Genomic DNA, 27,018 nt, shown 5'->3' with positions numbered 1-27,018 from the left:
TACAATGCATTTGTCCACATCAACACGTCTGCCACGCATGGGCTAATTCAACTAACTTAACTAAATATTGATCTGTTCTGAATTACTATACCCCAGTACATATACTTGCGACATCAACAAATTTAAAGGCCCTTTGTGTCAATAATGATGAACATTAATGGACCGAATACAGAGCTCTGCAGAACTCTGCCCATAATCAGGCACCATTAATTTTTGACACTCTAGTTAGAGATATGCTGTACTGTCCAACACTCAGTGCAAATAAAGCTCAGAATGTACTTAGATACATTAAAAACAGAAATGATAAAAGAAAATCACCTTTATTTTATTTTACAAAATAAATTTGTTTTTACAAGCTCATGAGTATGATAAAATCAGAATTTCAATAAAAGTACAACTGGAAAAATTAAAACGTCAACATTTGCAAGCAGAACTTAGTGACCTTAAATAAGCATCTGACGACTTTATTTCTAACGAATAATTTCCCTATATGTTGTACCCCTCATTAATTTACAGATCTGAAGTCCCACTGCCTGCTTTTGTAACTCAGTAGTACTTTTAAGTGAGAGTGCAACTAGAGCATCAAAACTACCCTGGAAAAAAGGACACCTGGAAATAATAGTGAGGGATACAGCAGTAGAATTAGTGGCATTTTTAAAAAATAAGTCTTACGTTCTCTCATTGTTATTTTTAAACTTTAGCTAGGGTACATTGTACCGTCTTTCCCAACAAAGGTGTGGTCTGCTGTGTGCATTTCTGAAAGTCAGAAGCAAACCCAGACCCTGTAGTTTATCCAAGTTTGTAATCTCAAAAGCTTGGGTTGGAGATGGATGACGAGGAGAAACTATACCAATATCCTACACTCACTATGATCATGACTTCCATTTTGTCCTCTATTTTAATAATCCCAACTACAACAAAACACAAAAATTGTTAAGGGTCAGTAATGTCCTTTTTAGCTGGCCTAGGGTTAGATTTTGACAAAAAAAGAGGATTACAGGTACTCAGCAATATCAAAATGTCTTGACTTATATGTACATATACATACACACACGCACATACACACAAAATGTAGTAAATGAACCAGTACTGTATCAGACTGTAAAAATGGAGGTCATAAAATCGACAAACTTGCTTCAAAAATGTCACACTTTTCATGAAGGTATTACTTCAGATCCTTGCGCAAGGAACCTCTGTTTGTGTCAGTGGATATTTGAACTCCTTACCTCTAAAACTCAAAATTGCATAAAAGTAACAACAGATGCAAAGAAATGAGTCATAAGGCACTTACCATTATTGAGGTTCGCACAATGTTTTTGAACCAGTTTGGGGGGGGGGGGGGGGGTGGTCTAAGGTGTCATCAGAACCCCTTGGTTGTGAGACTACCATGTAGCTTGCTCCTCTGGCTACCCTACTCCTGTATACAAGCATATTTTAATCCTGAACCGCGACTGAGTTATTTGGACAGCCCTAACTCTAAAATTTTGGGAATAAATTCCATTTTTGTTCTTAAAAATTAAGGAAGAACATTTCTTCTGAAATCACTGTTTTGCTTCAAACCTTTGCATAAAATAACAAGAGGATGCAGCATTTATTAAATCTATTTTGTCACAGTAAGAACCATATTAAACAAGAATTATGCCGGAGCCAGAAAATCTTGAGAACCAAGGGATTAAAAAAAAAAATCCCATGATGTTTCTGATCTGGATATGGCTTTGCAGTAGCAATATTAATCTGCTAGGCTATGGCCGAAGCAGGGATGTCAGATGCAACACTGTCCAACGGCTGCCAATGGCAATTCATCAGGGCATCATAGAACTCTTCACTCTGTTCCATGAACTGTGCGTTTGCTTCTTCAATATCCAAGTGAGGAACTGGATCTGGAAAATAACAAGTGTGACAACGACACTTCAATACATGCAGCACACAATGGAGAATATGCACGACTCTACAAGTCAGGGAAACCTCATAACTCAAATAGCAAGAACTTAAATACCGTGAAAACCTCTGAGGTCAGCGTGGTCAAAACATTACTTCAACAAATCACAACTCACATTTTTCTCGTCACTCTCTTCCCCTTCTGCTGACATTTGCAATACATCCTCTACTTTCTGAATTTCATTCCCAATATTGTCATTTAAGAATCTGTCTCTTCTTGTTATTTATCTCTCACTACCTCTCAGTTTAGTTTCTTTTCATTTGCATTGTGCTTCTTGCTTTTGCTAACCTTTCAACCATATCTCTTTTAGTTAGGAATATAGAAAGAGGAGCAGACCTTATGGTCTGTTCACCCTAAGCTGCACTGTGTTAGCCACAGCATTGCCGTCTTTTTAATCCTAATTTCCTGCGGTTCTCTTTGCTTTTCTTGCCATATCTCAAGTCTTCTACGTGATACTCTTTTGTTTTGTTCTGAAGTGGGATGAGATCTCCACAAGCTGATCTGGAAGGGTTGTGGTAGTGGTGGTGAGTGGGGGATTGTGTGCAGGCAGAGAGAGGAGAGGTGAGGGGGAAGGGGAAGGTGTCTGTGGAGGGGGGTGAGCAGCATCTGATCGATACAACAAAACAAAAACTGGAGGATTCGACTCCAAAGTTTCCTCCCTCCATATTTATTCCCGGAACAGAAGAATATGTTCCTCCAAAAACTTTTGAGCCCAAACTGTCAATGAAAATTCTTATTTCCGATCCTCAGGTAAACCTCTTGCAGAGCCTTCTAACTATATTTATAAACTAGGCATCATCCCCTTTTACTTCACAAAACACAATCAACGATTTAATTACAAATGGTGGTGGTAATTATCTTCCTGGCAATGTTGCTAGCACTGAGAAGGTCACTGAAAAAGAAAGAAACTGACTTCAGATTAAATACAGCAAAACAAGTTGCAAAGTGGACATACAGTCTAATTAAGAACAGGATCATTTTCACACCTCATTATTTTGCTGCTGCAAGAAATAATGAAACAGCTGCAAACCTAACAGGACACAGCAGTACCTCAATACTTCGTTTAGTTACAGTACTGTCAAGTGTTTTTAAGTTTACTGTACCAAGATCTGTGCATTATTGTACCCCTACTCATAATTAGATCAAGTGACTTCCGACAACGTGACATTTTCTACGCTTCCGCTTCCAAACTGCACCAGTGCAGCTTGTCCTCCGATGGCTTCCATTGCTCACCAAAGTAGGCATTCGGAGGCCAACACCATTTATATATTTTGGGATGCTTGCAGCAGTGCAGCATGCCCGGCTGCCTCTGGTATCACTTGCACTTGTACTACTAAAACCATAGCAACATTGGACACTAGTGACAAAAATAATGCAAAGTGGTGCCACATTGTCATTGGTGGACAATATGAATTTGTTGGCCCTTATTTGTCAAATCTATTCAACACCCACCACAAATTCTGGCGGAAGATGCCTCGTAGGATGCCTCCTCCTATTTATGCCAACTCCCTCCCAATGTTCCACATCACCTGAAATGTAAGCCATGGCTCAGTGGGTAGCACTCTTGCCTCTAAATCAGAAGGTTCAAGTCCCACTCCAGGGGCGTGAGTACAAAATCTAGACTGCAGTACTGAGGGAATGTGGCGCTGTCAAAGGCACCACTGTTAAAAAAAAAAGGAAAAATTTATAGGGCTGTGGAGAAAGAGTGGAACTAATTGGAGAGCTATTTCAAAGAGCTGGCACTAGCATCGTGGACCGAATGGCCTCCTTTGGTGCTTTTACGTTTCTATGAAATTAGGTGATGAAACAGAAGAACTGCTCGACGGAATGAAGTAGAACTTGTTGCTTATCAATTGTAATTTTGCATAAAAATCATGCAGGCAGTGAAGATATTGGTTTCTGAGTGGATTGGAGCAATGCTAAGTCACTTGTCTCCAAGTGCCTCCCCTCACACACCATCTGCACTATGCTTCCTAGCTTTAACCTGTCCTCAGCTAGAGCGTAACTCACAGCCAGGCCATAGGCCTCTGCTTCATGCTCCGGTGTTGTGGGAATACGTGAAATTTGGCTAAATAAATAAACAAAGTCAACATATTTTGTTTCATCAGTGTTTTGGTTTGGGCGCACAAGGAAACCCTGGAGAGTTTTGTAAGACACAGAGAGAGAGAGAGAGAGGCCTTGTGAAGGGGCTAGGCAAGGAGATGGGAGAATGACCCTCTTCAGCACAGGCCTAAATCTTGTTAAGAAAGAGGTGAGTGGTGGGTATCTCCTGGGACAGCTGGCCTGTGTTACAGTGTATTCTTTGAGTCACAGTGAACCATGCACAGAAAATCCAGTAGCATTCTTTTGGAATCAGAGACACCAACACCATCGCATTATAGCGTCTTGCTGCTCTGGCACCACCTTGTGTCAGAAGTTCAGAATTGCAGTTTCCTTTGGCAGTATTTACTCAAAAGTAGAGAAACTGGAATGAAACCGAAGTATTCTTTTTAAAATCAATAAAAATGCATAAGTAAATGAAAAATTATGGAAAGTGGAAATAAAACACGGAGGAAAAAATTCAAAGATACAAACTAAAAGTTTAAGATGCTGGGGAGGGAAGAAATTTGGTTTGATCGAGCGATTCTGCGATTCAGTCAAATTTTTAAAATTGCTGTAAATTTCTGCACCAGTAACCTTTTGCTGTGACAGCCAGTGGACTGCTGTGGACACTGAAACTGGACTCGTAATCTAGAAAAGAACATTTGGGCACTTGCAGTGAGTATCAATACTACACTGTTCTCCATTAGCATCTGCAACAAAGGTGTTGCTTTGTAAAAGTGAAGAGGGTCAGACTATGGGATTAAAACATAAAAACAAAAAACTGCGGATGCTGGAAATCCCAAACAAAAACAGAATTACCTGGAAAAACTCAGCAGGTCTGGCAGCATCGGTGGAGAAGAGTTGAAGTTTCGAGTCCTCATGACCCTTCGACAGAAGGGTCATGAGGACTCGAAACGTCAACTCTTTTCTTCTCCGCCGATGCTGCCAGACCTGCTGAGTTTTTCCAGACTATGGGATTGATTGTTCAACAAAGACTCAATGAGGGCCAATCAATCACTGGTTGAATCCCATTCATTGTGAACATGAGAATGCATGTTTTCTAACCAACTCACAAAAACAATGAAATAATCTGTTCACGTTTACTCAAACCCAGGCACGGTCAATACAAGAAAATGGGCCCATCGTGGTAGTGTGGGGGGGTTTAACCATCTGTCTTACATCTAAATGGTCATGGGGATCCTGGACATCCAGCCACTCATGACTCCCCCACAAGGCATTTAGTGGGGGGGGGGGGGCCACTGGAAGTAAAGTTTCTCATTGGAGACATAAACTTACATTGTCTCGCCAAGGCAAATGCGCCCCTTGTCAGCAGAACATGGAACAGCACTGGTGATTGTAGTCGTGGAGAAGTCCTTGGCTTTGTCCACCCCATCCTCCTGGCTGAAGGAATATACCCGGAAAGGAGAGGCCTTGAGCAGGAAGAGGCATATTCCCATGATGCACTGAGCCAAATAAGCATAATCAGTGCATTAATGAGGCAGTTCCAGTAAAGATCCCTTACAACGCACAGGAGCTCTATTTGGCCAGCACAACAGATGCTATGCCCATTGTCTTATAATCACTCTTCAATTTCTTTTTATCCTTACAGAAAACAGCTTTATGTAACTGCCAAGATTTTCAGCTTTGCAGAGGAACGTTTTTCCATGGTTTTTATTTAAAATTTCCAAACGATAATGTGTTTTTACCCCAACAGTTTTTGCAGATTATACATAACACTGTCAAACACAGCGGCATTGAGCCATACAGGTCCAAGATTCAATCTCAGTCTGTGTTGGGTTAGCTAATCTGAGCCAGGGTTACAGTCAGGGTGCTAAAAGCAGCCTCCCTGGTTAGAGAGGGGAAAAATCAGCCAAGGTTTTCCACTCCTAATCATTACCCAGTGCCTCTTGCTGAAAGGTGTGTGCATGGACAACAGGATTGTGCTTAGCTGTGACACCCCAAGACTCAACAGCCTGTCCAGGTTCTCACATTACGAATAGCTACTTGGGAGAGGTACCATTGGGTGGCTGGTGCCCAAGGAACTGCAGTGTAGTCAGTGACTTCAGGAGAAATGGGATTAAAAAGGGGGAAAACAACAATTGCCAAAGGCACTTTTGTATATGAACATTAATTCCAATTTCACAATGGAAGTTCCACCCTTCTTGAAATACACTAGAACATTCTCGATTGGTGCAATGTAGGTCCTGTAATAAACTGGTCCATTACAGGTGCGTACAGATGTTCATGATGCACCAGTAGTGACATGAAATCGATTTGAACAGAAATAGATCTTTCAAACCCAATGCAAAATAATGGCTAATGGCTCTGTAACATCAATTTTCTGTCAGTGGGTGCTTAGACACATTTCAGAATCAAACAGTGGCTCAGTTTTTCAAGCAATGGTGAGATCAGTGATGTACACCATAAATCCCACGTTTGAGTGCTTCGATCTTGCAGTTAGTAACTTTCCACATATTTTTTCTGCATTTTTAACCATAATGCGCAGATCCAATAGGATGCCTGGCTGTATATTTGGAACAAAGTTTCCTGCAATTCGGTGGTCTTATTGTGACGTTGGAATTGACTAGGAAGACGTTAAAACTTCCTAAAATCTTCAAACATACCCGTTTTAACCCCTGGTCAAAGAGTTTATTCCCGAGTGCAGAGCGGTTCCACCAGCCGTATCAGAACCGAAAGTGACATTCACTGATTGCCATGAGATCCTTCTCCGATGTTGGCAGTGGATTGACTTCTATGGGGAGAATCTTCGGCTCGGCGAGCGGGGGCAGTGCCCGCTTGCCGAGGCGTAAAATGACGCAGGGTGACGTCGGGTGTGCGTCCCAACGTCACCGCGCGTCATTTAGATTTTCAGTTCGGCCGGCGTGCAGCTGACTCTATTAAGGCCATTTAAGTAATAATTAAAATAATTAACGGAGCTGCCCATCCAACCTTAAGGTTGGTGGGGGGGGCAGGCGAAGAGCCCAGGCGGCCTTCGCATTTTTCATGGAACCTCATCCACGGGCGGGATGAGGTTTCATGAACGCTTTTAAATTTTCTAGAACATTTTTATTGAAACTAATGCACTTGTCCCAGCTCATGTGACAGTTTCACGTGAGGGGGCATGTCATAAAAAAAATTTCAACACTTTACTGAACTGTCAAAACTTAAAACTAATCCCCTCTGTGCACCAGGGAGATTTCTGCATTCTTTCGTGTGCATGAGCACAGCGCTTCCCGCTGGGCAGGAATATTCTACCCTATGTCTGCTGATGGGGCAGCATCCCAGGTGGGAACCAATGAGTATCAATTTTAGCTCTGTTACTGCTGTTAGCACTGATCTCCACCGTGGTGGAGAATCATCTCTGGAAGGATCTCAGAGACAGTATGTTAGAAAATTGAAGTAAATAGCCCACACAGTTCTCAATTTTAATCTGTCGCAATAAAGCTCTCCACACATCAGGAAACTCGTTATGTCTCGCTTGCCTAAATTCTGGTTATAGTGTTTTCATAATCTTTTTCATCTTGATGCTTATTCAATTGGAGTCGCTATTTTCAGATATAACAAGTAAATTTCTCATTTGATCCGCAATCAATTCTTAAGACGACAAAGGAATTTATCATAATTAATATCAAATGGACCCTTTGAGATAAGCAGACTCTTTTTGTAAGTTACCGGGAGCTAGGTAAATGAGCTCAAGCCAACTGGGAAGCAAGAGGAACCCTATCTAGGAGCAAAAAAATCACCTCGCTGCCAGGTTACCAAAGCCATTATTTTTAAGCTAATGTAGCAGCAGCATGAGAAATGGCTTTAATCCAGGAAAATTGTGATTGCCATTGATTTTAATGGGGGTGGAGTAGAATAGTTAGCTGTTTTTAACAAGGTTAACCGTGAAGCAACAAAGTCCCAGGAAAATGTAATGCAACAAAAGCCACTTACTCCACAACTTTCTCCTTATTTTGCACTTTTCATGTATTACTGCATCATAAAAGTGAAATGCCCAGGAAAATCTAGGCCAGTGTATTTAGGGGTTTTTTTTTTAATTAAAAAGAGGGAGTAATACCCATCAACACCTTGTCAGAGGTCATGCTTTTATAGCCGAGTGTTATAGTGAAGGTCTACAGCAATCAATAGCTTAGCTTGGGAATGTGTTTGGGAAATTCTACTTGCCTGGGTGAAATGATTTAAGAGTATCCAACCGATCTCTATTCACACAGAAGTTAAGGTAATGTGGAATACACTCCAAAAAGGCTACTGAAGGCGAGTCAATTACAAAATTTAAGAGGGAATTAAATGAACATAGAAATAGGAAAATATTAAAGGGTATTGGTAAAGGGTGAAAGAATGAAATTAGAGTAGGCAGCTCCGATGTGGAACTATTGCTGGCAGATATAATGGGCAAAACGGCCTTTTTCAGTGCTGAAACTCTTCGGGAAGACTTTTTTTAAACATAGATTGAGAGCACACATCGAAGAACGAGAATGGAAGAAAAAGAAAATGATGGGAATCATAGATAAAAACAAAGGCACCAAGGGTGAAGGGCTTCGCTATAGACTGCTGTTTACCAAGTGCTTTATTTTAATATACCTTCTGAACTACTCCACATGCTAGATTAACATTAAATTTTACTACAAGGAAACATGCAGATCAAACAAAATGCAGTTTCACAGAAACCATCTGTGTAGGGCGTGACTATAACTGTGTCTGAACACTGAAGAGAAATTTTGAATTTTTGTACTTACCTTCCAAAGCATCATCTCCTACTTCTTCATAATTCTGCAAACAAAACAAGTCATCATAAATGAGTGTTTTCGTTTTAAAATCTGCAGATGACAATATACTGTAGCTTTCTTTTTCCCTCTGCCACCTCTCCACAAAATATATATTTGGAATGATACTACCAATGGTTATCTAGAATGCAGAGGCCCATGTGAAATCATTACCATTGACTTAAAAGCAACATAACAGAATAGTTTCATCAATAGGCAGGAGAGGCTCTGCATGCTTGAACTGTGCAGCACCAAGTTTTTTTAGTTAGGCCAAAAACAAGACTCTAGATGACCAAAACTTATAATGGTTACAAAACCTCTAAACAGGATCAAGGAACAATGAAAACAACAAAAGGAAAATAAGTGCATCATTATGAGCTGGAAAAGTGGCTGAATGGGGCACATAGCTTTAACCCAATTCAATTTTAATCACCAAAGTATTCAACCAACTTCACATTGGCCACATGCTAAACAAGTGCAGTGAAGGCATTTTGTTGGAACTTAGGTCTTCTAAACCAAAACATACAATGAAAATGTACAATCGGGACTATTCTGTAGAACAGCAAGCCTACAAAGATGAAAGAGGTTTCAAAGTTCTCTCCAAATTTAATACAGACAACATCAAATAAAGATATGATGAAAGAAAAATTGCCGCTTTATTTGTTGTCATAATTGCTGCATTGACACAATATTTGTTGGCAAACTGTTCAAATATGGAACTCAGAAGCAGAGCTTACACAACTCACTTATACTCTCTATATTACTCACTAGGCTTCGCAACTGTGGAATAACTTCTATATTAATCAACCTGTCATCAAATAGCTTCAACTTGCACTCTGTGGTTTCATCTTTTCAAATTGCCTCAATATCAATTCTTTCCCTTCCACCCCCTGAACTAACACACAGTCTAGGTGTAGATGGTGGGGAGAACTAGCATGAGGTAGGCAGCAAAGGCAAGATCAATCTTCAGCAACAAAGACTTTTCAACTTGAATAAAATTAAGTAGGGGGCTTACCTAAATGATACAAAATATCCTTTATATGACACATTTGACCATGAGACATTGTTGATTGGTTTTCATGAAACTTGTCAAACATAGCATAACATATATACAAATTATGGTGGGATGGAACTGGTGACTTTTGTCTTCAGATTTTCAATAACTTTACCTGCATGGTACTTTGAGTATAGCCATATTGTTGGTAGCTGTAGCTATAGCTACCAGTGTACTGATCATATCCCCATTGGGTATAGTAGTTCTGGTATGGCTGGTAATACTGGTTGTAGTTGTAGGTATATGTCTGGCTATAGTCTGGTGGCTTCACTACGCGATTTCTGAAAGTTGAAAGTAATTTGATTTGTTAGAACAGGACAGAAAATACACTATTGTGTACAGTAAATAGCTGAGATCTCCTTCATATAAAGTTACTGATGACTGCATGTTCTAGTTACCAAAAAGCAAGCAAATGCATTTTAACAGTCATAACTAGGACGGCCTGCAAAACAGGTCTTTTCAGCTCAGCCTTGACTATAATTTTACCCATTTGTAACCTGGATGAAAGTTTAAAACCCTTGTCACAAAAGTGTAATAATTCTTAGAATATTGTTGTGATTTATTGTAAAGTAGGTTAATAGAGGGATTTGCATAATGTATATGTGTGTGTGGGGGGGCGGGGGGGGGGATTTAATTGAGTTGGAGAGACAGCTGGTCTGGAGGCTGGAAGCTAGGTTTGAAAGGCTAAATACATAAACATGGCTGAAGTTTTAGAATGCAAGGAGAGAAGAATTTGCATTTTTAAATAAATCAGGGTAGATTGAATTTCAAAGAGATGATAGGATGTTACACCTAGCCAGAGAAATTCGGCCAAGCAGCATGTTTATTTTTCTGAAAGGTTACTGATAATATTAGCACCAAAGTTCCAAAGACCTATGGGAACAATGGAATTTGCATTAAAAGGGAGAAACAAGAATAAAGGGAAATGAGACTGTGTGTCAGGGAAGGCATTGTAAAATCCAACAAGTGTGAAAAGCCTCCAGTAGTTGTGCATTAAGCTACTGTCTACAGAAACTGAAGCTGGGAAAAGCCACTTTGAATTCGACTGTCCAAGGTATTGTGGTGACTTGTCTGGATCTGTTTAAATATACTGTACTTTACCATTGCCCTAACAGGGTTGTAACTGGAAGCCAGATTAATTAGGGGTTTTAGGAGTTATTATAATAGTAATTTGTAGACCTATGTGATTGAAATTGTTTCTTTTGTTAATAAATGTTTAATTTAATTTTCTAAAGAAATCTCTGAAGTCTAGGTGGACTTATTACTACTGAATTCAGGGCACGCATCTCGAAATACAATATGCAAAATCATTGCGACCACATGATCAAGTTTCCCTCGTGGATTTGATCTGCCTGGCACATATCATTTGCTGCATCATAACAGCCCTACATGCCTAATTTTAAATACTAAATATAATACACGGTGAAGCCCACTTAAGTACTCATCTATTAAATGCACACTTTTTCAGAACCTCAATTCTTTTGCCATTAAGCCAATGTTAATTGTTCTGGTTAAATGTACAATGGTGTTGAAACACGTTTGTTTAAGTGCAGAGTTTTTCACAGCTTCTAATGGGGCACTCACAAAAATGCAGATATGCTGCTTAAAGGTCCCAATAAGTCCAAGTGCCACAATGGTATCAATCAACCACAAAGCTCCTGAGCAACTGCATAAGTGGATATCGACACTGCTACATTGCCAAACTGTTCAAAAGGTAGACCATGTAAATTCAACAGTGTACAGATAAACAAAAAACACTACCTCTTTAAACTCTAATAATCTAATTGTTCAAGCTATTAATTTTTATATCTTCCTCTTGTCTAAGAATTAATCCTCCTCAAGACTGGTGATCAGACCCAGCTGACTAACACCCCCCCCAACTTTTCATCTGTCAATGATTTTCCTGTTTCAATAGAGCTCTTCTATCACAGGGAGAAACCACCTTTAAGGGGTCAGTCTTGGTGAAGTATTCTAGCCCGAGTCAGAAAGTTGTAGGTTCAAGCTCCCCCCCACTCCCCACCCCGCCGAGATCTGTGCTCATAATCGAAGGTGACAATTTAGATCAGTGTTGAGGGCATGCTACACTGCCAGAGGTGCCCTCTTTCAGATGAACTTGAGGCCCTGACTTGTTTTCTCAGGTGGACGCAGGTGATCGCATGGCAAAAATTCAAAGTTCCTCAGGGATTTATTTTCCACGGTCCTAGCCAATATTTATCCCTCAACCAACATTAAAAAAGAGATTTGGTCATTTATCGCATCATTTTTATGAGACCTTGTCAGGCATAAAAAAGGCAATGCAATTCTCTATATTACAATGGTGACTATAGTACAAAAGCATTACATTGGTTATAAAGCATTCTGGAACATCCCAAGGTCATGAAAGCTGCTATATAAATGTAAGTATTTCCCTTTCACAATGGTAAACTAAGGGTTGTTCCAAACAAAGTTAACAACTGCAAATTACCTGATTTAAAAAAAAATCAAAACAAGGATTTTGTCTGGCTATCAATGGCCCCACTCCTCCTCAAAGTCTCGATAAGCACTTGACTACTACTACTCTCACAGGGAATCAATCTGCCTGCTCTACTCCTCTTGCAGTACAGCGCTTTGCTTGTTTATTTTTTAAATAAGAAAAGGAAGTTTGCCTGCCATTTTTTCATCTGAACCCACTTGTAGCATTATTTTTCAGTTCCGTTGACACACACCAATGACAAAAGAAATTCCTCACTTGACGTCACTCACACATCTACCAACTGGCACTCAGCGATTTCAATGACAGTTCAGCTAAATATACTGGCTGGTTAAGTGTAGAATTTTGGGTGGCAGAAAACAATTTGCCTAAAAGTAGGCTTCACTGCAAGTATAAATAAAGGCATTTCTCAGAGTTAGGAGATTGGTACAGGATTTCAAAGGTGTCAAAATCATTTTTTAAACCATTTATTCATTGGGCCTCCTAAAGCTTTTCTGTAATTAGTTTGTATACCAACATCATTGAGGTGTTTCATGTGCTATCGCTAGTACTTTATTCCTTCAGTTACAGGTCTGTGAAAAAAATTAAGATGTTTCAGTAAAACTTGTTAGGCTTTACTAAGCGGTGAAAACTAGAATACTCAGCATGCAGGAACCTTGGGGCGATACTGATGGTGGGGAAGGGAGAGAAACAGGATTAGTGAGCATGATTGTAATGAGTTACTAAAACATAGGGACTAAGAAAATATGCTAAACTTCACTGTGTTTCCTCAACATGTACTTTCTTGTTTCTGATATTACAAAGACACAAGGGAATTTTGCAGATGTAGTACATATAAAGTCCAAGAGATAACGGTTCAGAAGGAAATAATAGCGTAGAAAGTGCAACACCCAACTTTTGTGCCTTTCTCCAATGTTGCTTACGTTTTTGGTATTGCTACACTCAGTCTTAAAGCTTTGCCTCCGACACCAATTGCACCTTGACACTCAGCAAGTGCTCGTTTCTGTTCAGCTTCATCTGAGAACTTCACAAAGCCATAACCTCTGCAAAAGAAAGAAATTTTAATACATTTTAAGTCACTGTTTTATCCCTAAACTGGTTACTTTCAGGTGAATAGCTTGGGAGGGCTGTGGGGGCAGTTTGAGAAAAAGGGTGAATACATAGAGTTTGGAGTCAATGACTACATCAAACAGACAGCTGATGGTGAGTTACAAGGCTTTGATGAGTTCATTAACTAAAAAAAAGCACATTAAATATTCTTTGCTCCAGCCTTTATCCTCCCTTGTGTCTAAACGCTATAGAAATATACAAAATTTAGACTTATTTTAATTCAAAGATATTGCATATACTATACTAAAGCACCAAGGGTAGCAGAAGTTAATCAATGAGATACCGGAACTAACATATAAGCAAGCGCAGAATGTAAATGCTGCATAACAGGCAAACATGTGACTCTTAATGCTCTTGCTGCAACTAGGGATGGGGCCAATAAATGCCACCTTGCCAGGTTCACCCACATAACAGGTAAAGATTGATGTAATATGATATTTAAAAAAGGGTTTACCCCAATCTTGCACACAGTTAATTAAACAACTGTTGCTGACCACAGGTTTTTAAGTATTTTCTTCTCTCCTGCAGTGTCCCTCTAACACACCATTGCTGGTTACAAAGATAATTACAGGTTGCTTCTAAGCTTTATTACACCATAGTCCACAGCTAGAAAGGATGAAAGAATGACATAGGATGCCTTTCCCTTTAACCATGGACCCTTGTGGAGACACGCTGGTATCTTCTTAGTGTCTATCCACTGTGCTGTGGTTAACAGGGGGTGCTTGATATGCTGAATTGTAAGAGTCAACTTTCATCCTTCCTTGGCACTCCTTGGCACAGTGTGCATCGTACCGATGCATTGTGCTGCTCCATCCATACCAGTCATTTAAAATCTTTGATTTTAAGATATAGCAAGTATGGATATTGATTACGGTGACAGGTTTTAGACTATATCAGTTACTGTAGCAATAAATTAAATGTTCTTTGTGCTAATGTAAATATGTAATTGCCACCTACTTAGAATTTCCCAGAGTGTCCAATACCACTTTTCCTCCTCTACACGTGGGGTACTTTTCAACAAAAAACTCGTAAAGCATTCCATCATCCACTTCTGGTGTTAAGTCTCCAACAAACAATGAATATTCAGGGCTAGGGAAAATGTGTGACAGAGCATTAATACCCAAGCATTTAATGTTAAGGAAAATAAGTGAAAAGATTGAACAAAAGCACTTATTAAAATGATCTGAAATGTTTGAGAGATAAATTCTGATTTATTTTCAGCAGAGTTGTATTCTATAAAAAAACATGCATGTGTAGTGCCAATAAAACCAAACCATCTTCCAAACTCAGACAGCCCACTTCTACCTTCCCTCCAAAATCCACAAATAGGACTGTCCCGGTAGACCGATAGTGTCAGCCTGTTCCTGCCCCACGGAACTAATTTCTTCCTATCTTGACTCCATTCTCTCTCCGATTGTCCAGTCTCTTCCCATCTATATCTGCAATTCCTTTGATGCCCTACACCATATCAATAATTTCAAGTTCCCTGGCCCCAACCGCCTCCTCTTCACCATGGACGCCCAATCACCCTACACCTCCATCCTTCACCAGGATGGTCTGAGGGCTCTCCCCTTCTTCCTTGAACAGAGGCCCGAACAATCCCCATCCACCACCACTCTCCGTCTGGTTGAACTTGTTCTCTCACTGAACAATTTCTCCTTAAACTTGTCTCACCTCCTCCAAACAAAATGTGTGGCTATGGGTACCCGCATGGGCCCCAGTTATGCCTGTTTCTTTATGGGGTATGTGGAACATTCCTTGTTCCAGTTATACTCAGGCCCCCACCCACAATTCTTTCTCCGGTACATCGATGACTGCTTCGGTGCTGCTTCATGCTCTCGTCTAGACCTGGAAAAATTAATCAATTTTGCTTCCAATTTCCACCCCTCCATCACTTTTACATGGTCCATCTCTGACACTTCCCTTCCCTTCCCTTCCTTGACCTCTCTGTCTCAATTTCTGGTATAAGGCTGTCCACCAATATTCATTATAAGCCCACCGACTCCCACAGCTATTTCGACTACAGCTCCTCACACCCCGCTTCCTGTAAGGACTCCATCCCATTCTCGCAGTTCCTTCGCACCTGTTGCATCTGTTTCCAAAACAGCTCTTCTGACACGTCTTCCTTCTTCCTTAATCGAGGTTTCCCACCCATGGTGGTTGACAGGGCCCTCAACTGTGTACGACCCATCTCCCGCGCATCCGCCCTCACACCTTCCTCTCCCTCCCAGAACCATGATAGGGTCCCCCTTGTCCTCACTTTTCACCCCACCAGCCTCCGCATTCAAAGGATCATCCTCCGCTATTTCTGCCAACTCCAGTATGATGCCACCACCAAACACGTCTTCCCTTCACCCCCAGTTGGAATTCTGTAGGGACCGTTGTCTCCGGGAAACCCTGGTCCACCCCTCCATCACCCCCAACACCTCAAATCCCTCCCAAGGCACCTTCCCATGCAATTGCAGAAGGTGCAACACCTGCCCATTTACTTCCCCCCATCTCACCGCCCAAGGACCCAAATACTCCTTTCAAGTGAAGCAGCGCTTCACTTGCACTTCCCTCAATTTGGTCTACTGCATTCGCTGCTCCCAATGCGGTCTCCTCTACATTGGAGACACCAAATGTAGACTGGATGGCCGCTTTGCAGAACACCTTCAGTCTGTCCTCCAACATGACCCAGACCTTCCTGTCGCTTGCCATTTCAACACACCACCCTGCTCTCATGCCCACATGTCCGTCCTTGGCCTGCTGCAATGTTCCAGTGAAGCTCAACGCAAACTGGAGGAACGGCACCTCATCTTCCGATTAAGCACTTTACAGCCTTCCAGACTTAACATTGAGTTCAACAACTTCAGAACATGAACTCTCTCCTGCAGGTACAGCAGGTAACAAGGAAGGGAAATGGAATTTTGGCATTTATTGCTCAAGGAATGGAGTATAAAAACAGGAAGATGTTGCAGCAACTGTACAAGGCATTGGCGAGACCACACCTGGAGTACTGTGCACAGTTATGGTCCCATTACTTGAGGAAGGATGTAGTTGCATTGGAGGTGGTTCAGAGGAGGCTCAATAGATTGATTCCAGAGATGCAGGGCTTGTCTTATCAGGGGAGATTGAGCAGTTTAGGCCTATACTCGCTAGAGTTTAGAAAGATGAGAGGATATCTAATTGAGGAAATAAGATGCTAAAGGGGTTAGACAAGGTAGATATGGAGCAGATGTTTCCCCTTGTGGGGCATTCTAGAATGAGAGGCCATAGTTTTAGGCTAAGGGGTGGTAGATTTAAATCAGTGGTGAGGAGGAATTACTTTTCTCAAAGGGTCGTGAATCTGTGGAATTCACTACCTCAGAGTGCAGTGGATGCCAGGACACTAAATAAATTTAAGGAGATAGACAAGTTTTTAATTATTAACGGGTTGAAAGATTATGGGGAATTGAGACTGAAACGAGATCAGCCATGATCGTATTGAATGGCAGGGCAGGCTCGAGGGGCTGAATTGCCTACTCCTGCTCCTAGCTCTTATGTTCCATCCTCACCCCGTTTTTAAAATCCACTTTTTCAATATCCATTTTTATTTATTTATTTTCCACTTATTTTTATTATTTTTAAATTCATTTTCATTTTTATTCATTGTTTTATCCCATCTTTTAGCCTATTTTCGATCTTTATTCCCACCACTGTCCCCTCCCCACACCCCACCCCCATAAGGGCCATCTGTCACTTGCTCAAGTCGTTCTTTCCAGAGTGCTTACCCTTGTCCAGCTATTATCACATTCTGCTTTCTATCCTTAATGTCACCATTAGCACCTCCTTTAGCTAGTACCATCACCATCAACACCTTTTGTTTATGACATCTTTGTCAATCTCTTCTTTGCCTTCACCTGTCGCTGGCTTTCTACCCAGCTTCACCTGCTGCACCCCCTTAAAACAGTATAAATTTCGCCACATTTTTACTTCTCTTAGCTCTGAAGAAGAGTCATACGGACTCGAAACGTTAACCCTGTCTTTCTCTCCACAGATGCTGCCAGGCCCGTTGAGTTTTTCCAGCATTTTTTGTTTTTGTGTAAGCCAAACCATCATGTTCCCAAAGCCAACTAATTTAAAGATCTAATAGCTTTGCAGCATAGTTTTATGGAATGTTTAATCTTTATACACTGGGCTTAGTTCTTCATCATTTTATGGCTCTTGGTCAGCAGGAATTAAGTTTGGTAAAACACAGACTAAGTTACTGAAATTTGTCATTGCTGGATAAAAACATCATGGCTATTACACTACATCGCTGGCATGAACACCACCTCAACGTTTCTGGTTATACCACAACTACTTACGTTTATATAGCGTCTTTACTGGAGGAAAGCATCCCAAGGTGTTTCACAGGACCGCAATGAGACAAATACTGACCATAAAGAGGGATGATTAAAAGCTTGGTGAAAGAGATAAGTTTTAAGGAGAGTCTTAAGGAGGAGAAGGAGATGAAGATGTTTAAGGCAGGGACTCAGAGCTTAGGGTTTAGATGGCAGGAGGCACTGTCACAAATGGTGGGGCAAAGAGAGTGGGGGATGGATAAAAAGTCAAGAGTTAATGGAGAGTGAAAGATGGCCCACAAGCCCGGAAAATGTTGGAAGCTGTCAATTCTGGAGGGAACAAATGTACTGATCAGCAGCAGATGGGATGACGTTGAGGTAGAGGCAGAGATGAGCGATGACATAGAGGTGGAAGTAGGCAGCCTTGGTAATAAGAGGTTCAGAAGCTCAGCTGAGAGTCAAATAGGGCATCAACGTTGCAAACAGTCTGACTCAGAGTGAGGCAGTAGGCAAGGAGGATGACATACTTAATGGTGAGGGAATGGAGCTTGTGACTGGAGGAAATTGTGTTTCATCCAGGACTGAATGTTGAACAGACAGTCTGGCAACACTCAGGCAGTGGGGTTGGTGGTGAGGTAGAGCTAGGTGTCATCAGCACACATGTAGAATTTGATGACATATTTTTGAATGTAATCACCAAAGGGCAGCATGTTGATGAGAAATAAAAAGCAGCCAAAGATAGATCCTTTGAGGGAATTCCGGAGATAATGGTGTGGAGGGTATGAAGAGAAAACATTTCTAGAAATTCTCTGGCTGCAAATATATAGATAGGAGTGGACTCAGGCGAGGACAGTCCTACTTGGCTAGACAACGGAGATGCTGCAGGAAGATGGTGTGCTCAACTGTGTCAAAGGCGGCAGAATTTGAGAAGGATGAGAAGAGATATTACATCTTGGCCACAGTCACTAAGTATGTAATTTTGATTCAGGCATTTCAGTGCAGTAGCAGGAAACCCTGGTTGGAGAGATGCAAACAAGGAGTTCCAAGAAAGGTGGCCACAGGTTTGAGAGGGAACAACACATTCAAGGATTTTGGAAGGAAAGAGAGATAGGATGGAACTTTGCAAGAACAGTGGGTGCATTTTTTGAGGACAGAGTGATGGCATCAGATTTGAAGGAGTACAGTACCTAAGGAAAGGAAACAGTTTACAATGTCAGCGAGTATGGTCGCCAGGAAGAGAACTTGAGTGATCAGCAATTTCATGGGAATTTAATTCAGTTGAGCGAGCAAGAGATGGATTGCATGGGTAAAGTGATATCAAAAAGAGTACAGTGGGAAAAGGTATAGGTCCAAAGCAGGGGCAGGGGCAGAAGCTTGCAGAAACTTGGTTTTGTGGTCAAAGGGAGACAAGTGAAGCAGCTGAAACAAGGGCATTAAAGGCAGAAGTGAGGGAGTGCTTGAACAAAACAACAGCTGTGAAAGTATTGTAGTAAGTTACCTGTTATCTGGTTGCTTTCCGTAAGTGGCATAGTTAAGCTTAAATCTTCTGGGCTGCTGGCAGAAATGAAACAAGTTGCTATTGTACTGTTATTTAACATATTTCAATGAACAAGTGAATGTATATCCAAACATTAGGAGTGGTAAAGCCTCAAAAAATTTAATTGATTATAGAGTAAAATCAAAACATTAAAGGTTCTTATCTTTACCTTTAAATACCTCCACCGTGTTGACTAACCCTACCTCAGTAGCCCTTTGTCCGTGCTTATACCACGCTCTTGAAACTGGTCCACTGCTCATCATTCCGAGTCCAGCAGATACTCTCAGTCTCTGCCCTCTGGAACTCCCTACTCAAATCTCTTTGCACCCTCCTGCTTTCAAACACAGGCTAAAGAACGTTACTTTCACCCCATTCTTTTAGCCCTTCCCTTTATTTCTAAGTGGCTTATATTTTTGCTCTTTTGCACTGTATCTATTTTAGTCTCTGTTTTATAAGGAGCTCCGAGATGATTTTCTAACACAAGCTTTTGCAGAACAACAGTTGTTTAAATTGATTAGAGAACTTTAGAATCCTCAGTTATGCTTTCCCATAAACAAACCTTGATTCTGGGGCCGATATTATGTGGTCCTGAAAAGTTGTCAAATCTCCGCAACTCATTGCAAAATAGATCCTCAACCATCCTCAGTCTTACAATAAAATATACAGCAAAATATAAAATGCACTTTAATGATATTGTTAGCCAGTCACATCCAGACAATATCCAGGCCTGGGCTGACAAGTGGCAAGTAACATTCACGCCACAAGTGCCGGGCAACAACCATCTCCAACAAGAGAGAATCTAACCATCGCCCCTTGATGTTCAATAGCTTTACCACTACTGAATCCCCCACTATCAACATCCAGGGGGCTTACCATTGACCAGAAACTGAACTGGACTAGCCATTTAAATACTGTGGCTACAAGAGCAGGTCAGAGGCTAGGAATCCTGCGACAAATAACTCACCTCCTTACTCCCCAAAGCCTGTCCACCATCTACAAGACACAAGTCAGGAGTGTAATGGAATACTCCCCACTTGCCTGGATGAGTGCAGCTCCCACAACACTCAAGAAGCTTGATACCGTCCAGGACAATGCAGCCCGCTTGATTGGCACCACATCCACAAACATTCACTCCCTCCATTACCGATGCACAGTAGCAGCAATGTGTACCATCTACAAGGTGCACTGTAGGAACTCACTAAGACTCCTTCAATAGCACCTTCCAACCATGAACACTACCATCTAGAAGGACAAGGGCAGCAGATAGATGGGAACACCATCACCTGGAAGTTCTCCTCTAAGTCATTCACCATCCTGGCTTGGGAATATATTGCCATTCCTTCACTGTCGCTGGGTCAAAATCCTGGAACTCCCTTCCTAACAGCACTGTGGGTATAACTACACTACACAAACTGCAGCGGTTCAAGACAACAGCTCACCACCACCTTCTCAAGGGCAACTAGGACGGGCAATAAACGCTGGCCCAGCCAGCGAAGCCCACATCCCATGAATGAATAAAAAACAACTATTCGTGCAATAGGCAAACTTCAAAATGTCCTTTCACAAATATTTCTATCAGTTATCAAAACTTCAAATTAAACAGATCAGGGCCTTCAGATACTGAAATTGCAGAACAGGGCATCAGAAGGTCTGAACTGAAATTTATACTTGCTCTACAAACCAATATAACATAGCCACATCACAAACAGTCATATTACTAGATTCATTCGCCAATTCATCCACAGTAGATAGATATCTGTTTCCCTAACATGTTCCCGAAAGACTTACAGGTGAAGCGCCTGGAAGCTTTTTTCCATTGATCTTAAGAAGGCATCGTTCTGCAGCAGCCTGGTCTGCAAACTCAACGAAGCAGTAACCTGCTGGCGTCCTGAATTTAAAAAAATGAGAGAAATACTAAGAAATTGTAATATCAGTCTGAATAATGTATGCTACACACAATTCCAACCATTTTCTGGCTGATTGTCATGAGGAGTACCATAGAACTAAGAAGTAAATAATGCAATAGTCATGAGGATCTAAAAGTTATATGCTTGCCAACTTAAAGGTTGCAATATTTTTTAGAATTGTTAATAGGAAAGAAATCGTATTTATGTATTGACTTTCATAACTTTAGGATATGCCAAAGTATTTGACAACCAATGAAGTATATCTGAAAAGTAGTTACTGTTGTAATGTGGGAAATATGGCAATTTTCTCATACTGATGTCGCACAAACAGAAATTGCATAAATGACCAAATATTCTCTTTTAGTGATGATGGTTGAGGGATAAATGTTGGCCAGGACACATGGAGAAATCCTTGCGTAATTCTATAGGACCTTTTATGTCCATCTGAATGAACAGGCAGGGCTTCCTTGGTTTAACAACCCATCTAAAAGATGGCACATCTCAGAGCCCACAACCTTCTGACTCAGAGGTGACAGTGGTATCAATGAGCCAAGGCTGTATAGGTTTGGGGAACAATAATGCAGGCAACAAAGTTCTAACAGTCAAAACATTAAAATCACGAAGGCAGAAAAAAAAATTAACAATGTTATCAAAACCTGTGATTTCATTACTTATTTAGTGATTGCAGCCTTTTGTTCTAATGCAATAGGGAAAGAAAAAAAATCTTTCCCTCATACCCAGGGACTGATTAATTAATACAGTAGTGCTAATTATTAAAAGTTCACATGGTTAAGTATCAATCAATCTTAGCACTCTCATCTGAGTCAGAAGTTGTGGGTTCAAGCCCCATTTAGAGACTTGAGCACATAATTCAGTCCAAGACTTCAGCTGCACATCTGGAGGTACAGTGTTTCAGATGAAATGTTTAACCTAGGGCCCATCTGTCCTACCCCCTCCATCCACAAGAACCCAATACACTATTTTAAAGAGAAGCAGGGAAGTTCTCTGAGTGTCCTAACAGTTAATCAACAAAAATGAATAATTCTGATGAATTATTTCATTGCTGTGTGAGGCACCATGCTGTGCACATTTCCCCACCTTTTGCATGTGACTACACTTCAAAGTGTGCACCATTGGCTGAGGTTCATACTATATAAATGTAAGTCCTTTCCTTCTCTAACTCGTTAAAAACTTTTTTAAAAACACAATTCAGTTATAAAAAAAAATATTTTACACAGTCAACTCCATATAACGGAAAGGAAGTTATAAATCTCAAATTATTGTTATTTTCGAAGGAAGGGTATACCTTAACCTGAAGAAGGGTTATACGAACTCGAAACGTTAGCTCTGTTTCTCTCTCCATAGATGCTGCTAGACCTGTTGAGTCTTTCCAGCATTTTCTGATTTTTAGTTTTGCTTATACCTTAACCTGCCTTTTTACTCTACAGGTGCACATCCAGGAATTTGATTTTATTACAGATTTCCAATAATGTGCAGACTTTTTTAGCAGTACCATTTTAAATCATTCCTTTTGTGAACTGCAAAAAACAGGTGCACCTTAACAGAACTTTTCAGTTGGGTAAAAAAAAATTAAGGTCAGTCAACTAACTAAATCAATAAAATTCTGCTAAGTCCATGGTATTGATATATAATTACAAATAATCCATCATTTATAAATATGATAATTGTTCTTACCCTGTCACTCGATTACGAATAATCTTTACACTTATTACTGTTTCACCCATTGTGGCAAAAGCTCTGGAGATAAAATTTTCATCCATGTAGTTTTCCAACTGCAGAATAAAGTACAGAATGAGTCCAAACGTTATTTCAGCGTGCATCAGGTTAGTGGGACAATACATTTAAATCAAAGTGAGAAGTTTCAATTTTAGAAGAAATCCTTTGCTCAAAGGTCCATAACTGGCAAATTATTCGTAAACAGTTAGATGTTCTTGGGATGCAGTTGGACATTGGCTGGGAGGACCAATGGGCTTGCAGGACAAGTTTGCCTTTTCTCATCCTGACCCATTGTTTTAATATCATTAGGCTGAAAGTTTAAATTTATTGTTCCAGAACAAAACTACAGTTGCAAAAGAAAGTGGCTAAACTACACCATGTTACAACAGTCATTCTCCTATGACAATGCCCAGCCAAATTTCTCCACTAGCTGCTCCCATGGGTCACATATTCAAGTAGAGGCGGACATTCTCAGGTCACAGTCAATCTGTTCTTAGCTGGTCACCAGGGGGCACATGACAAGCCCCTAACTTCCCCTCATTCTTCTGAGGGCCACATGTCACCTATTCGCTGCATTCCTGCATTCAAGATTAAGTGAAATGAGGTAAACTGAATCAGTGCCCATAGTACATTGGATCTTCATGCTGGCGCTCTGTGGCACAGTTCCTGCATATTCCAAAATAAGGTTGTTAATTTAAAAGCCCGTGCTCCTAACCATAATCTACACACCCAGGCAAACCATCAGATCAATCAGTTAGAACACTGCAATATTTTATCAGGGGAGAGGGTGAAAAGACAGGTTACCTATCATCCACTTAGCTAAGGATGGTGAGAAAAAACCTTTAAACTACTTTTTAAGGTGTGGACATGGTCATGTGATGGTTATGTTACTGGACTAATAAACCAGAGAATGAGTTGAAATTCCACAATGGTAGTTTTGAGAATTTAAAATCAGTTTTAATTAAACTTTATACCAATAAAGTGACCATGAAGCTGTCGAATTGTCATTAAAATCCCAACAGGTTCACTAATGTCCTTACCTAAATCCAGTGCCGCAACAGAGTACCTGACCCAACTGTCCTCTGAAATGGTCCAGCAAGCCACTTAGTTGTGAACAATTAGTGATGGCAAAAAATACTGCCCTTGCCAAAAATAAAAAAGAGGTACACTCGCTAGGTGAATCGGCGTGACATTTCTTACATCCATCCTGCAACATAAAACCACATGAGTAGCCAAATGGTCCCTTGAGCCTGCTCCACCATTCAATAAGATCATGGCTGAACTTTGAGCTCAATTCCACTTTCCCACCCATTCCCTTGAGCCTGATCCACCATTCAATAAGATCATGGCTGATCTTTGAGCTCAATTCCACTTTCCCACCCATTTCCCTATCTCTTGATTCCCCTAGAGTCCAAAAATCTCTCTCACCTTTGAATTACACACAACAGCATGCATAGCCTGCCAAGGTAGTGAATTCCAAAGATTCACAGCTCTCTGAAAGAGACTGCAATTTTATATCAGTAGCAAACTGTTCTGGGCATCACCTTCAGCCAGTTGATGAACATAAGATCTTTAATAGTAAACTTCTGGTCATTCACATACAAAATGCTGATGGAGGGGACCCATGCTTCAGAGTCAGACTGGCAATTACATTATGACAGTTGACACAGCAAAAAAATGACCGTAAACATATCAGAGGAAGCAAAGGGCAGGAAATGGGTGCCCACACAAGATTACATAAGTACAACATATATTATAATTTACCTACAGGTTTTCTCACAACAGATCTGGAGGAATTTAAATTCAATTAACTAATAAATCTATAATAAAATGCTCCTCTCATTAATAATAATCCTGAAACTACCAGATTTGTGTAAAAACCCATCTGGTTCACTAACGTCCTTTGGGGGAGGAAATCTGCTGCTGTTTACCCGATCTGGCCAGCACGTGACTCCAGACCCACAGCAATGCGGTTGACTCTTAACTGCCCTCCGAAATGGCCCTGGCAAAGCCGCTCAGTTGCGGGTGGACAACCGCCACCTACCCAAGGGCAGTCGGGGATGGGAGTAAATGCTGGCCTCGCCAGCGACGCTCGAATTCCAAAGGAAGAATGAGTAAAAAAACAAAATAGCAAATAAATATTTAAAATTGTGCTTGGACGGGTTTCAAACAGAATTACATTGTACTGCTCAAAAAGAGGGGGCGGGTCAAAGCGTTTTTTTGTCTTGCGCTCATCAGGACAAATGCAAGAATGCCAAATTTTAAATGCTCACAACAATTTACACTACAGGGCAAAAGGGTGTTGACTGACAATTATATTTTATATGTATGTATGTGTGTGTATTTATATATATATATATTTATTTATTTATATATATATAAATAAAATTCACAGTTGCTTTTTTTGGACCTGTCACAGTTATTGACTATTAATTCTATAAATATCTGCTTGGTCAGTGGGCCTGTGTTGCAGGATTGAGCTGCCTTCACTCCCCACACCCCGCCGGACTCTCCTACCCTGGTTCCCCGGGCGAGCGAGCGAGCGGGCGGGCCCCTCTGACTGAGGTCGGGCAGCTGCCAATAACCCTGGCAACGCGGCGGCGGCGCCTTTGCTGCCCGCCCGCCTGACCGACCGACCAACCGCCTGCCCTCTCTCCTCCCTCCCTCACACTTACATCGCCCATCCACAGGCTCCGCGACATCTTCCTCCCTCTCGTCTTATTCTTCGAGTGGATCCGCCGACCGGCAAGCGCGAGGAGGAGGAGGAGGGAGAGCGGCTCCGAAAGGACGGCGAGACTAGCACCGGGGCGGCGCGCGCACGCGCGCACACACATCCAGCGTCGGCCGGTTCCCCTCCCCCTCTCCTCCCGCCTGATCACACCGGTGTCTGCGCTCCTCCTGCTCCTCCTCTGCCCCTCCCCCCCCCCCCCTCATCGCTGCTGCTGCTGCTGCTGCTGCTGCCTCCTCCTCCAAGCCACAGCGCCACCCGCAGCCTCGGAGGACCCACTGCCGCGCCCCATTCTTTTTGACTGGGCAAGAAAGCCAGTGATAGCCGCATCCTATGAATGGATAAATTTTAAAAATCAATCATTTTGTGTGTGTTAGCATGAGGGTTAAAACGTGACTTTATTAGGAACAGTCTTCATTGGCTTCAGAAGCAGTAGGTCATGTAAAAGGGGTAAATGAATTTGTAGAAAATGCAAGGAATTGAAATTTAAAAAGATCTTCTTGTCATGTCCACAGGACAGTCTATACATGGCCCAGCCAGAGCTGGACACATTTTTGCGCCTTGTTGTTGAATTCGGCGAGATCTGCAACGGTGCAGGGTTCCTCTAGCGATAGGCGTTGCAGGAGATGTTGCATAGCCTGTGGCTCGGTTCCACATTCACAAGTTGTATACCCCCCTTTTGCTTAGTGACACCTTTGAAGGACCCACACCAGTCCTAAGTCTGTTAAGGGATTTCCAGGTTGCCCAGTTGCAATTAGCTCCTGGGGGAAGGCTTTCATCCGGTAGAATTTCCATCGCTGGGGGTTGTTCGAGATTGGCGAGCCTGTCTTTCCACAAGGCGATGCGGGCTTCAGCTGGGGTTGATTGTAATGGAACAGCACTGTTCATGAAGTTCTTCCTTGACTTTAGGCGGCTGGGTGTAGGTGTATGACCATGTAGAGGATGCCTCTCATCTGATGGAGTCACTCTTTCTTGCTGGCTACCGTTCTTATTTCGGGGGAGCGATACCCGCCAGGATATATAGGCTGCTGGTGTTTGTTTGTTTCAAATAACCTGTGATAAGTCGGTGGTGGTTGCAAGTGGGAAGAGGTGTTTTTTTTTGGGGGGGGGGGTGGTGGGATGAGGTGGGCTAGCTAGAATAATAATGTCTGATAGGACACAGGTAATAACACTCCTACATCATAGATTACTCAGACTTACATTCATCTTAGAATCATAGAGTGGTTGGGGCACAGGAGGGGGCATTTTTGGGGATGGGGGCGACACCGGCAATTAAGGCCAGCATTTGTTGCAATCCCTAGTTGCCGCTGAATGGCTTGTTAGGGCAATTAAGAGTCAACCACATTGCTGTGGGTCTGGAGTTAGATGTTGGTCAGACAGTGGA

General features: G+C 41.5%; 1 protein-coding gene across 4 annotated transcripts; it reads right to left on the bottom strand.

Moving 5' to 3' along the window:
- Window positions 1-304: 304 nt before the first annotated feature.
- LOC121291989 (tRNA selenocysteine 1-associated protein 1-like) lies at window positions 305-25,808 on the bottom strand. Of its 4 annotated transcripts, XM_041213702.1 has the most exons (10): window positions 25,582-25,808; window positions 22,865-22,962; window positions 21,051-21,150; window positions 19,224-19,279; window positions 14,379-14,510; window positions 13,235-13,354; window positions 9,957-10,122; window positions 8,761-8,794; window positions 5,318-5,484; window positions 1,741-1,880 (listed from the first exon to the last, which is right to left on the bottom strand). In XM_041213702.1, exons 1-9 carry the CDS (start codon window positions 25,738-25,740, stop codon window positions 5,348-5,350), a joined length of 1,002 nt encoding a protein of 333 aa, XP_041069636.1. In that variant the 5' UTR covers window positions 25,741-25,808; the 3' UTR covers window positions 1,741-1,880; window positions 5,318-5,347. The 4 variants fall into 4 exon arrangements, with proteins under 4 accessions (XP_041069634.1, XP_041069635.1, XP_041069636.1 ...); XM_041213700.1 differs by lacking the exon at window positions 5,318-5,484 and having other exon boundaries at window positions 305-1,880; XM_041213701.1 differs by lacking the exon at window positions 5,318-5,484 and having other exon boundaries at window positions 305-1,880; window positions 19,224-19,276.
- Window positions 25,809-27,018: the final 1,210 nt, after the last annotated feature.

This window comes from Carcharodon carcharias, chromosome 19 (assembly GCF_017639515.1).
Source record: "Carcharodon carcharias isolate sCarCar2 chromosome 19, sCarCar2.pri, whole genome shotgun sequence".
Taxonomy (NCBI): domain Eukaryota; kingdom Metazoa; phylum Chordata; class Chondrichthyes; order Lamniformes; family Lamnidae; genus Carcharodon; species Carcharodon carcharias.
The sequence above is the reverse complement of the archived record's forward strand: the minus strand, read 5'-3'. Positions and strand labels throughout refer to the sequence as shown.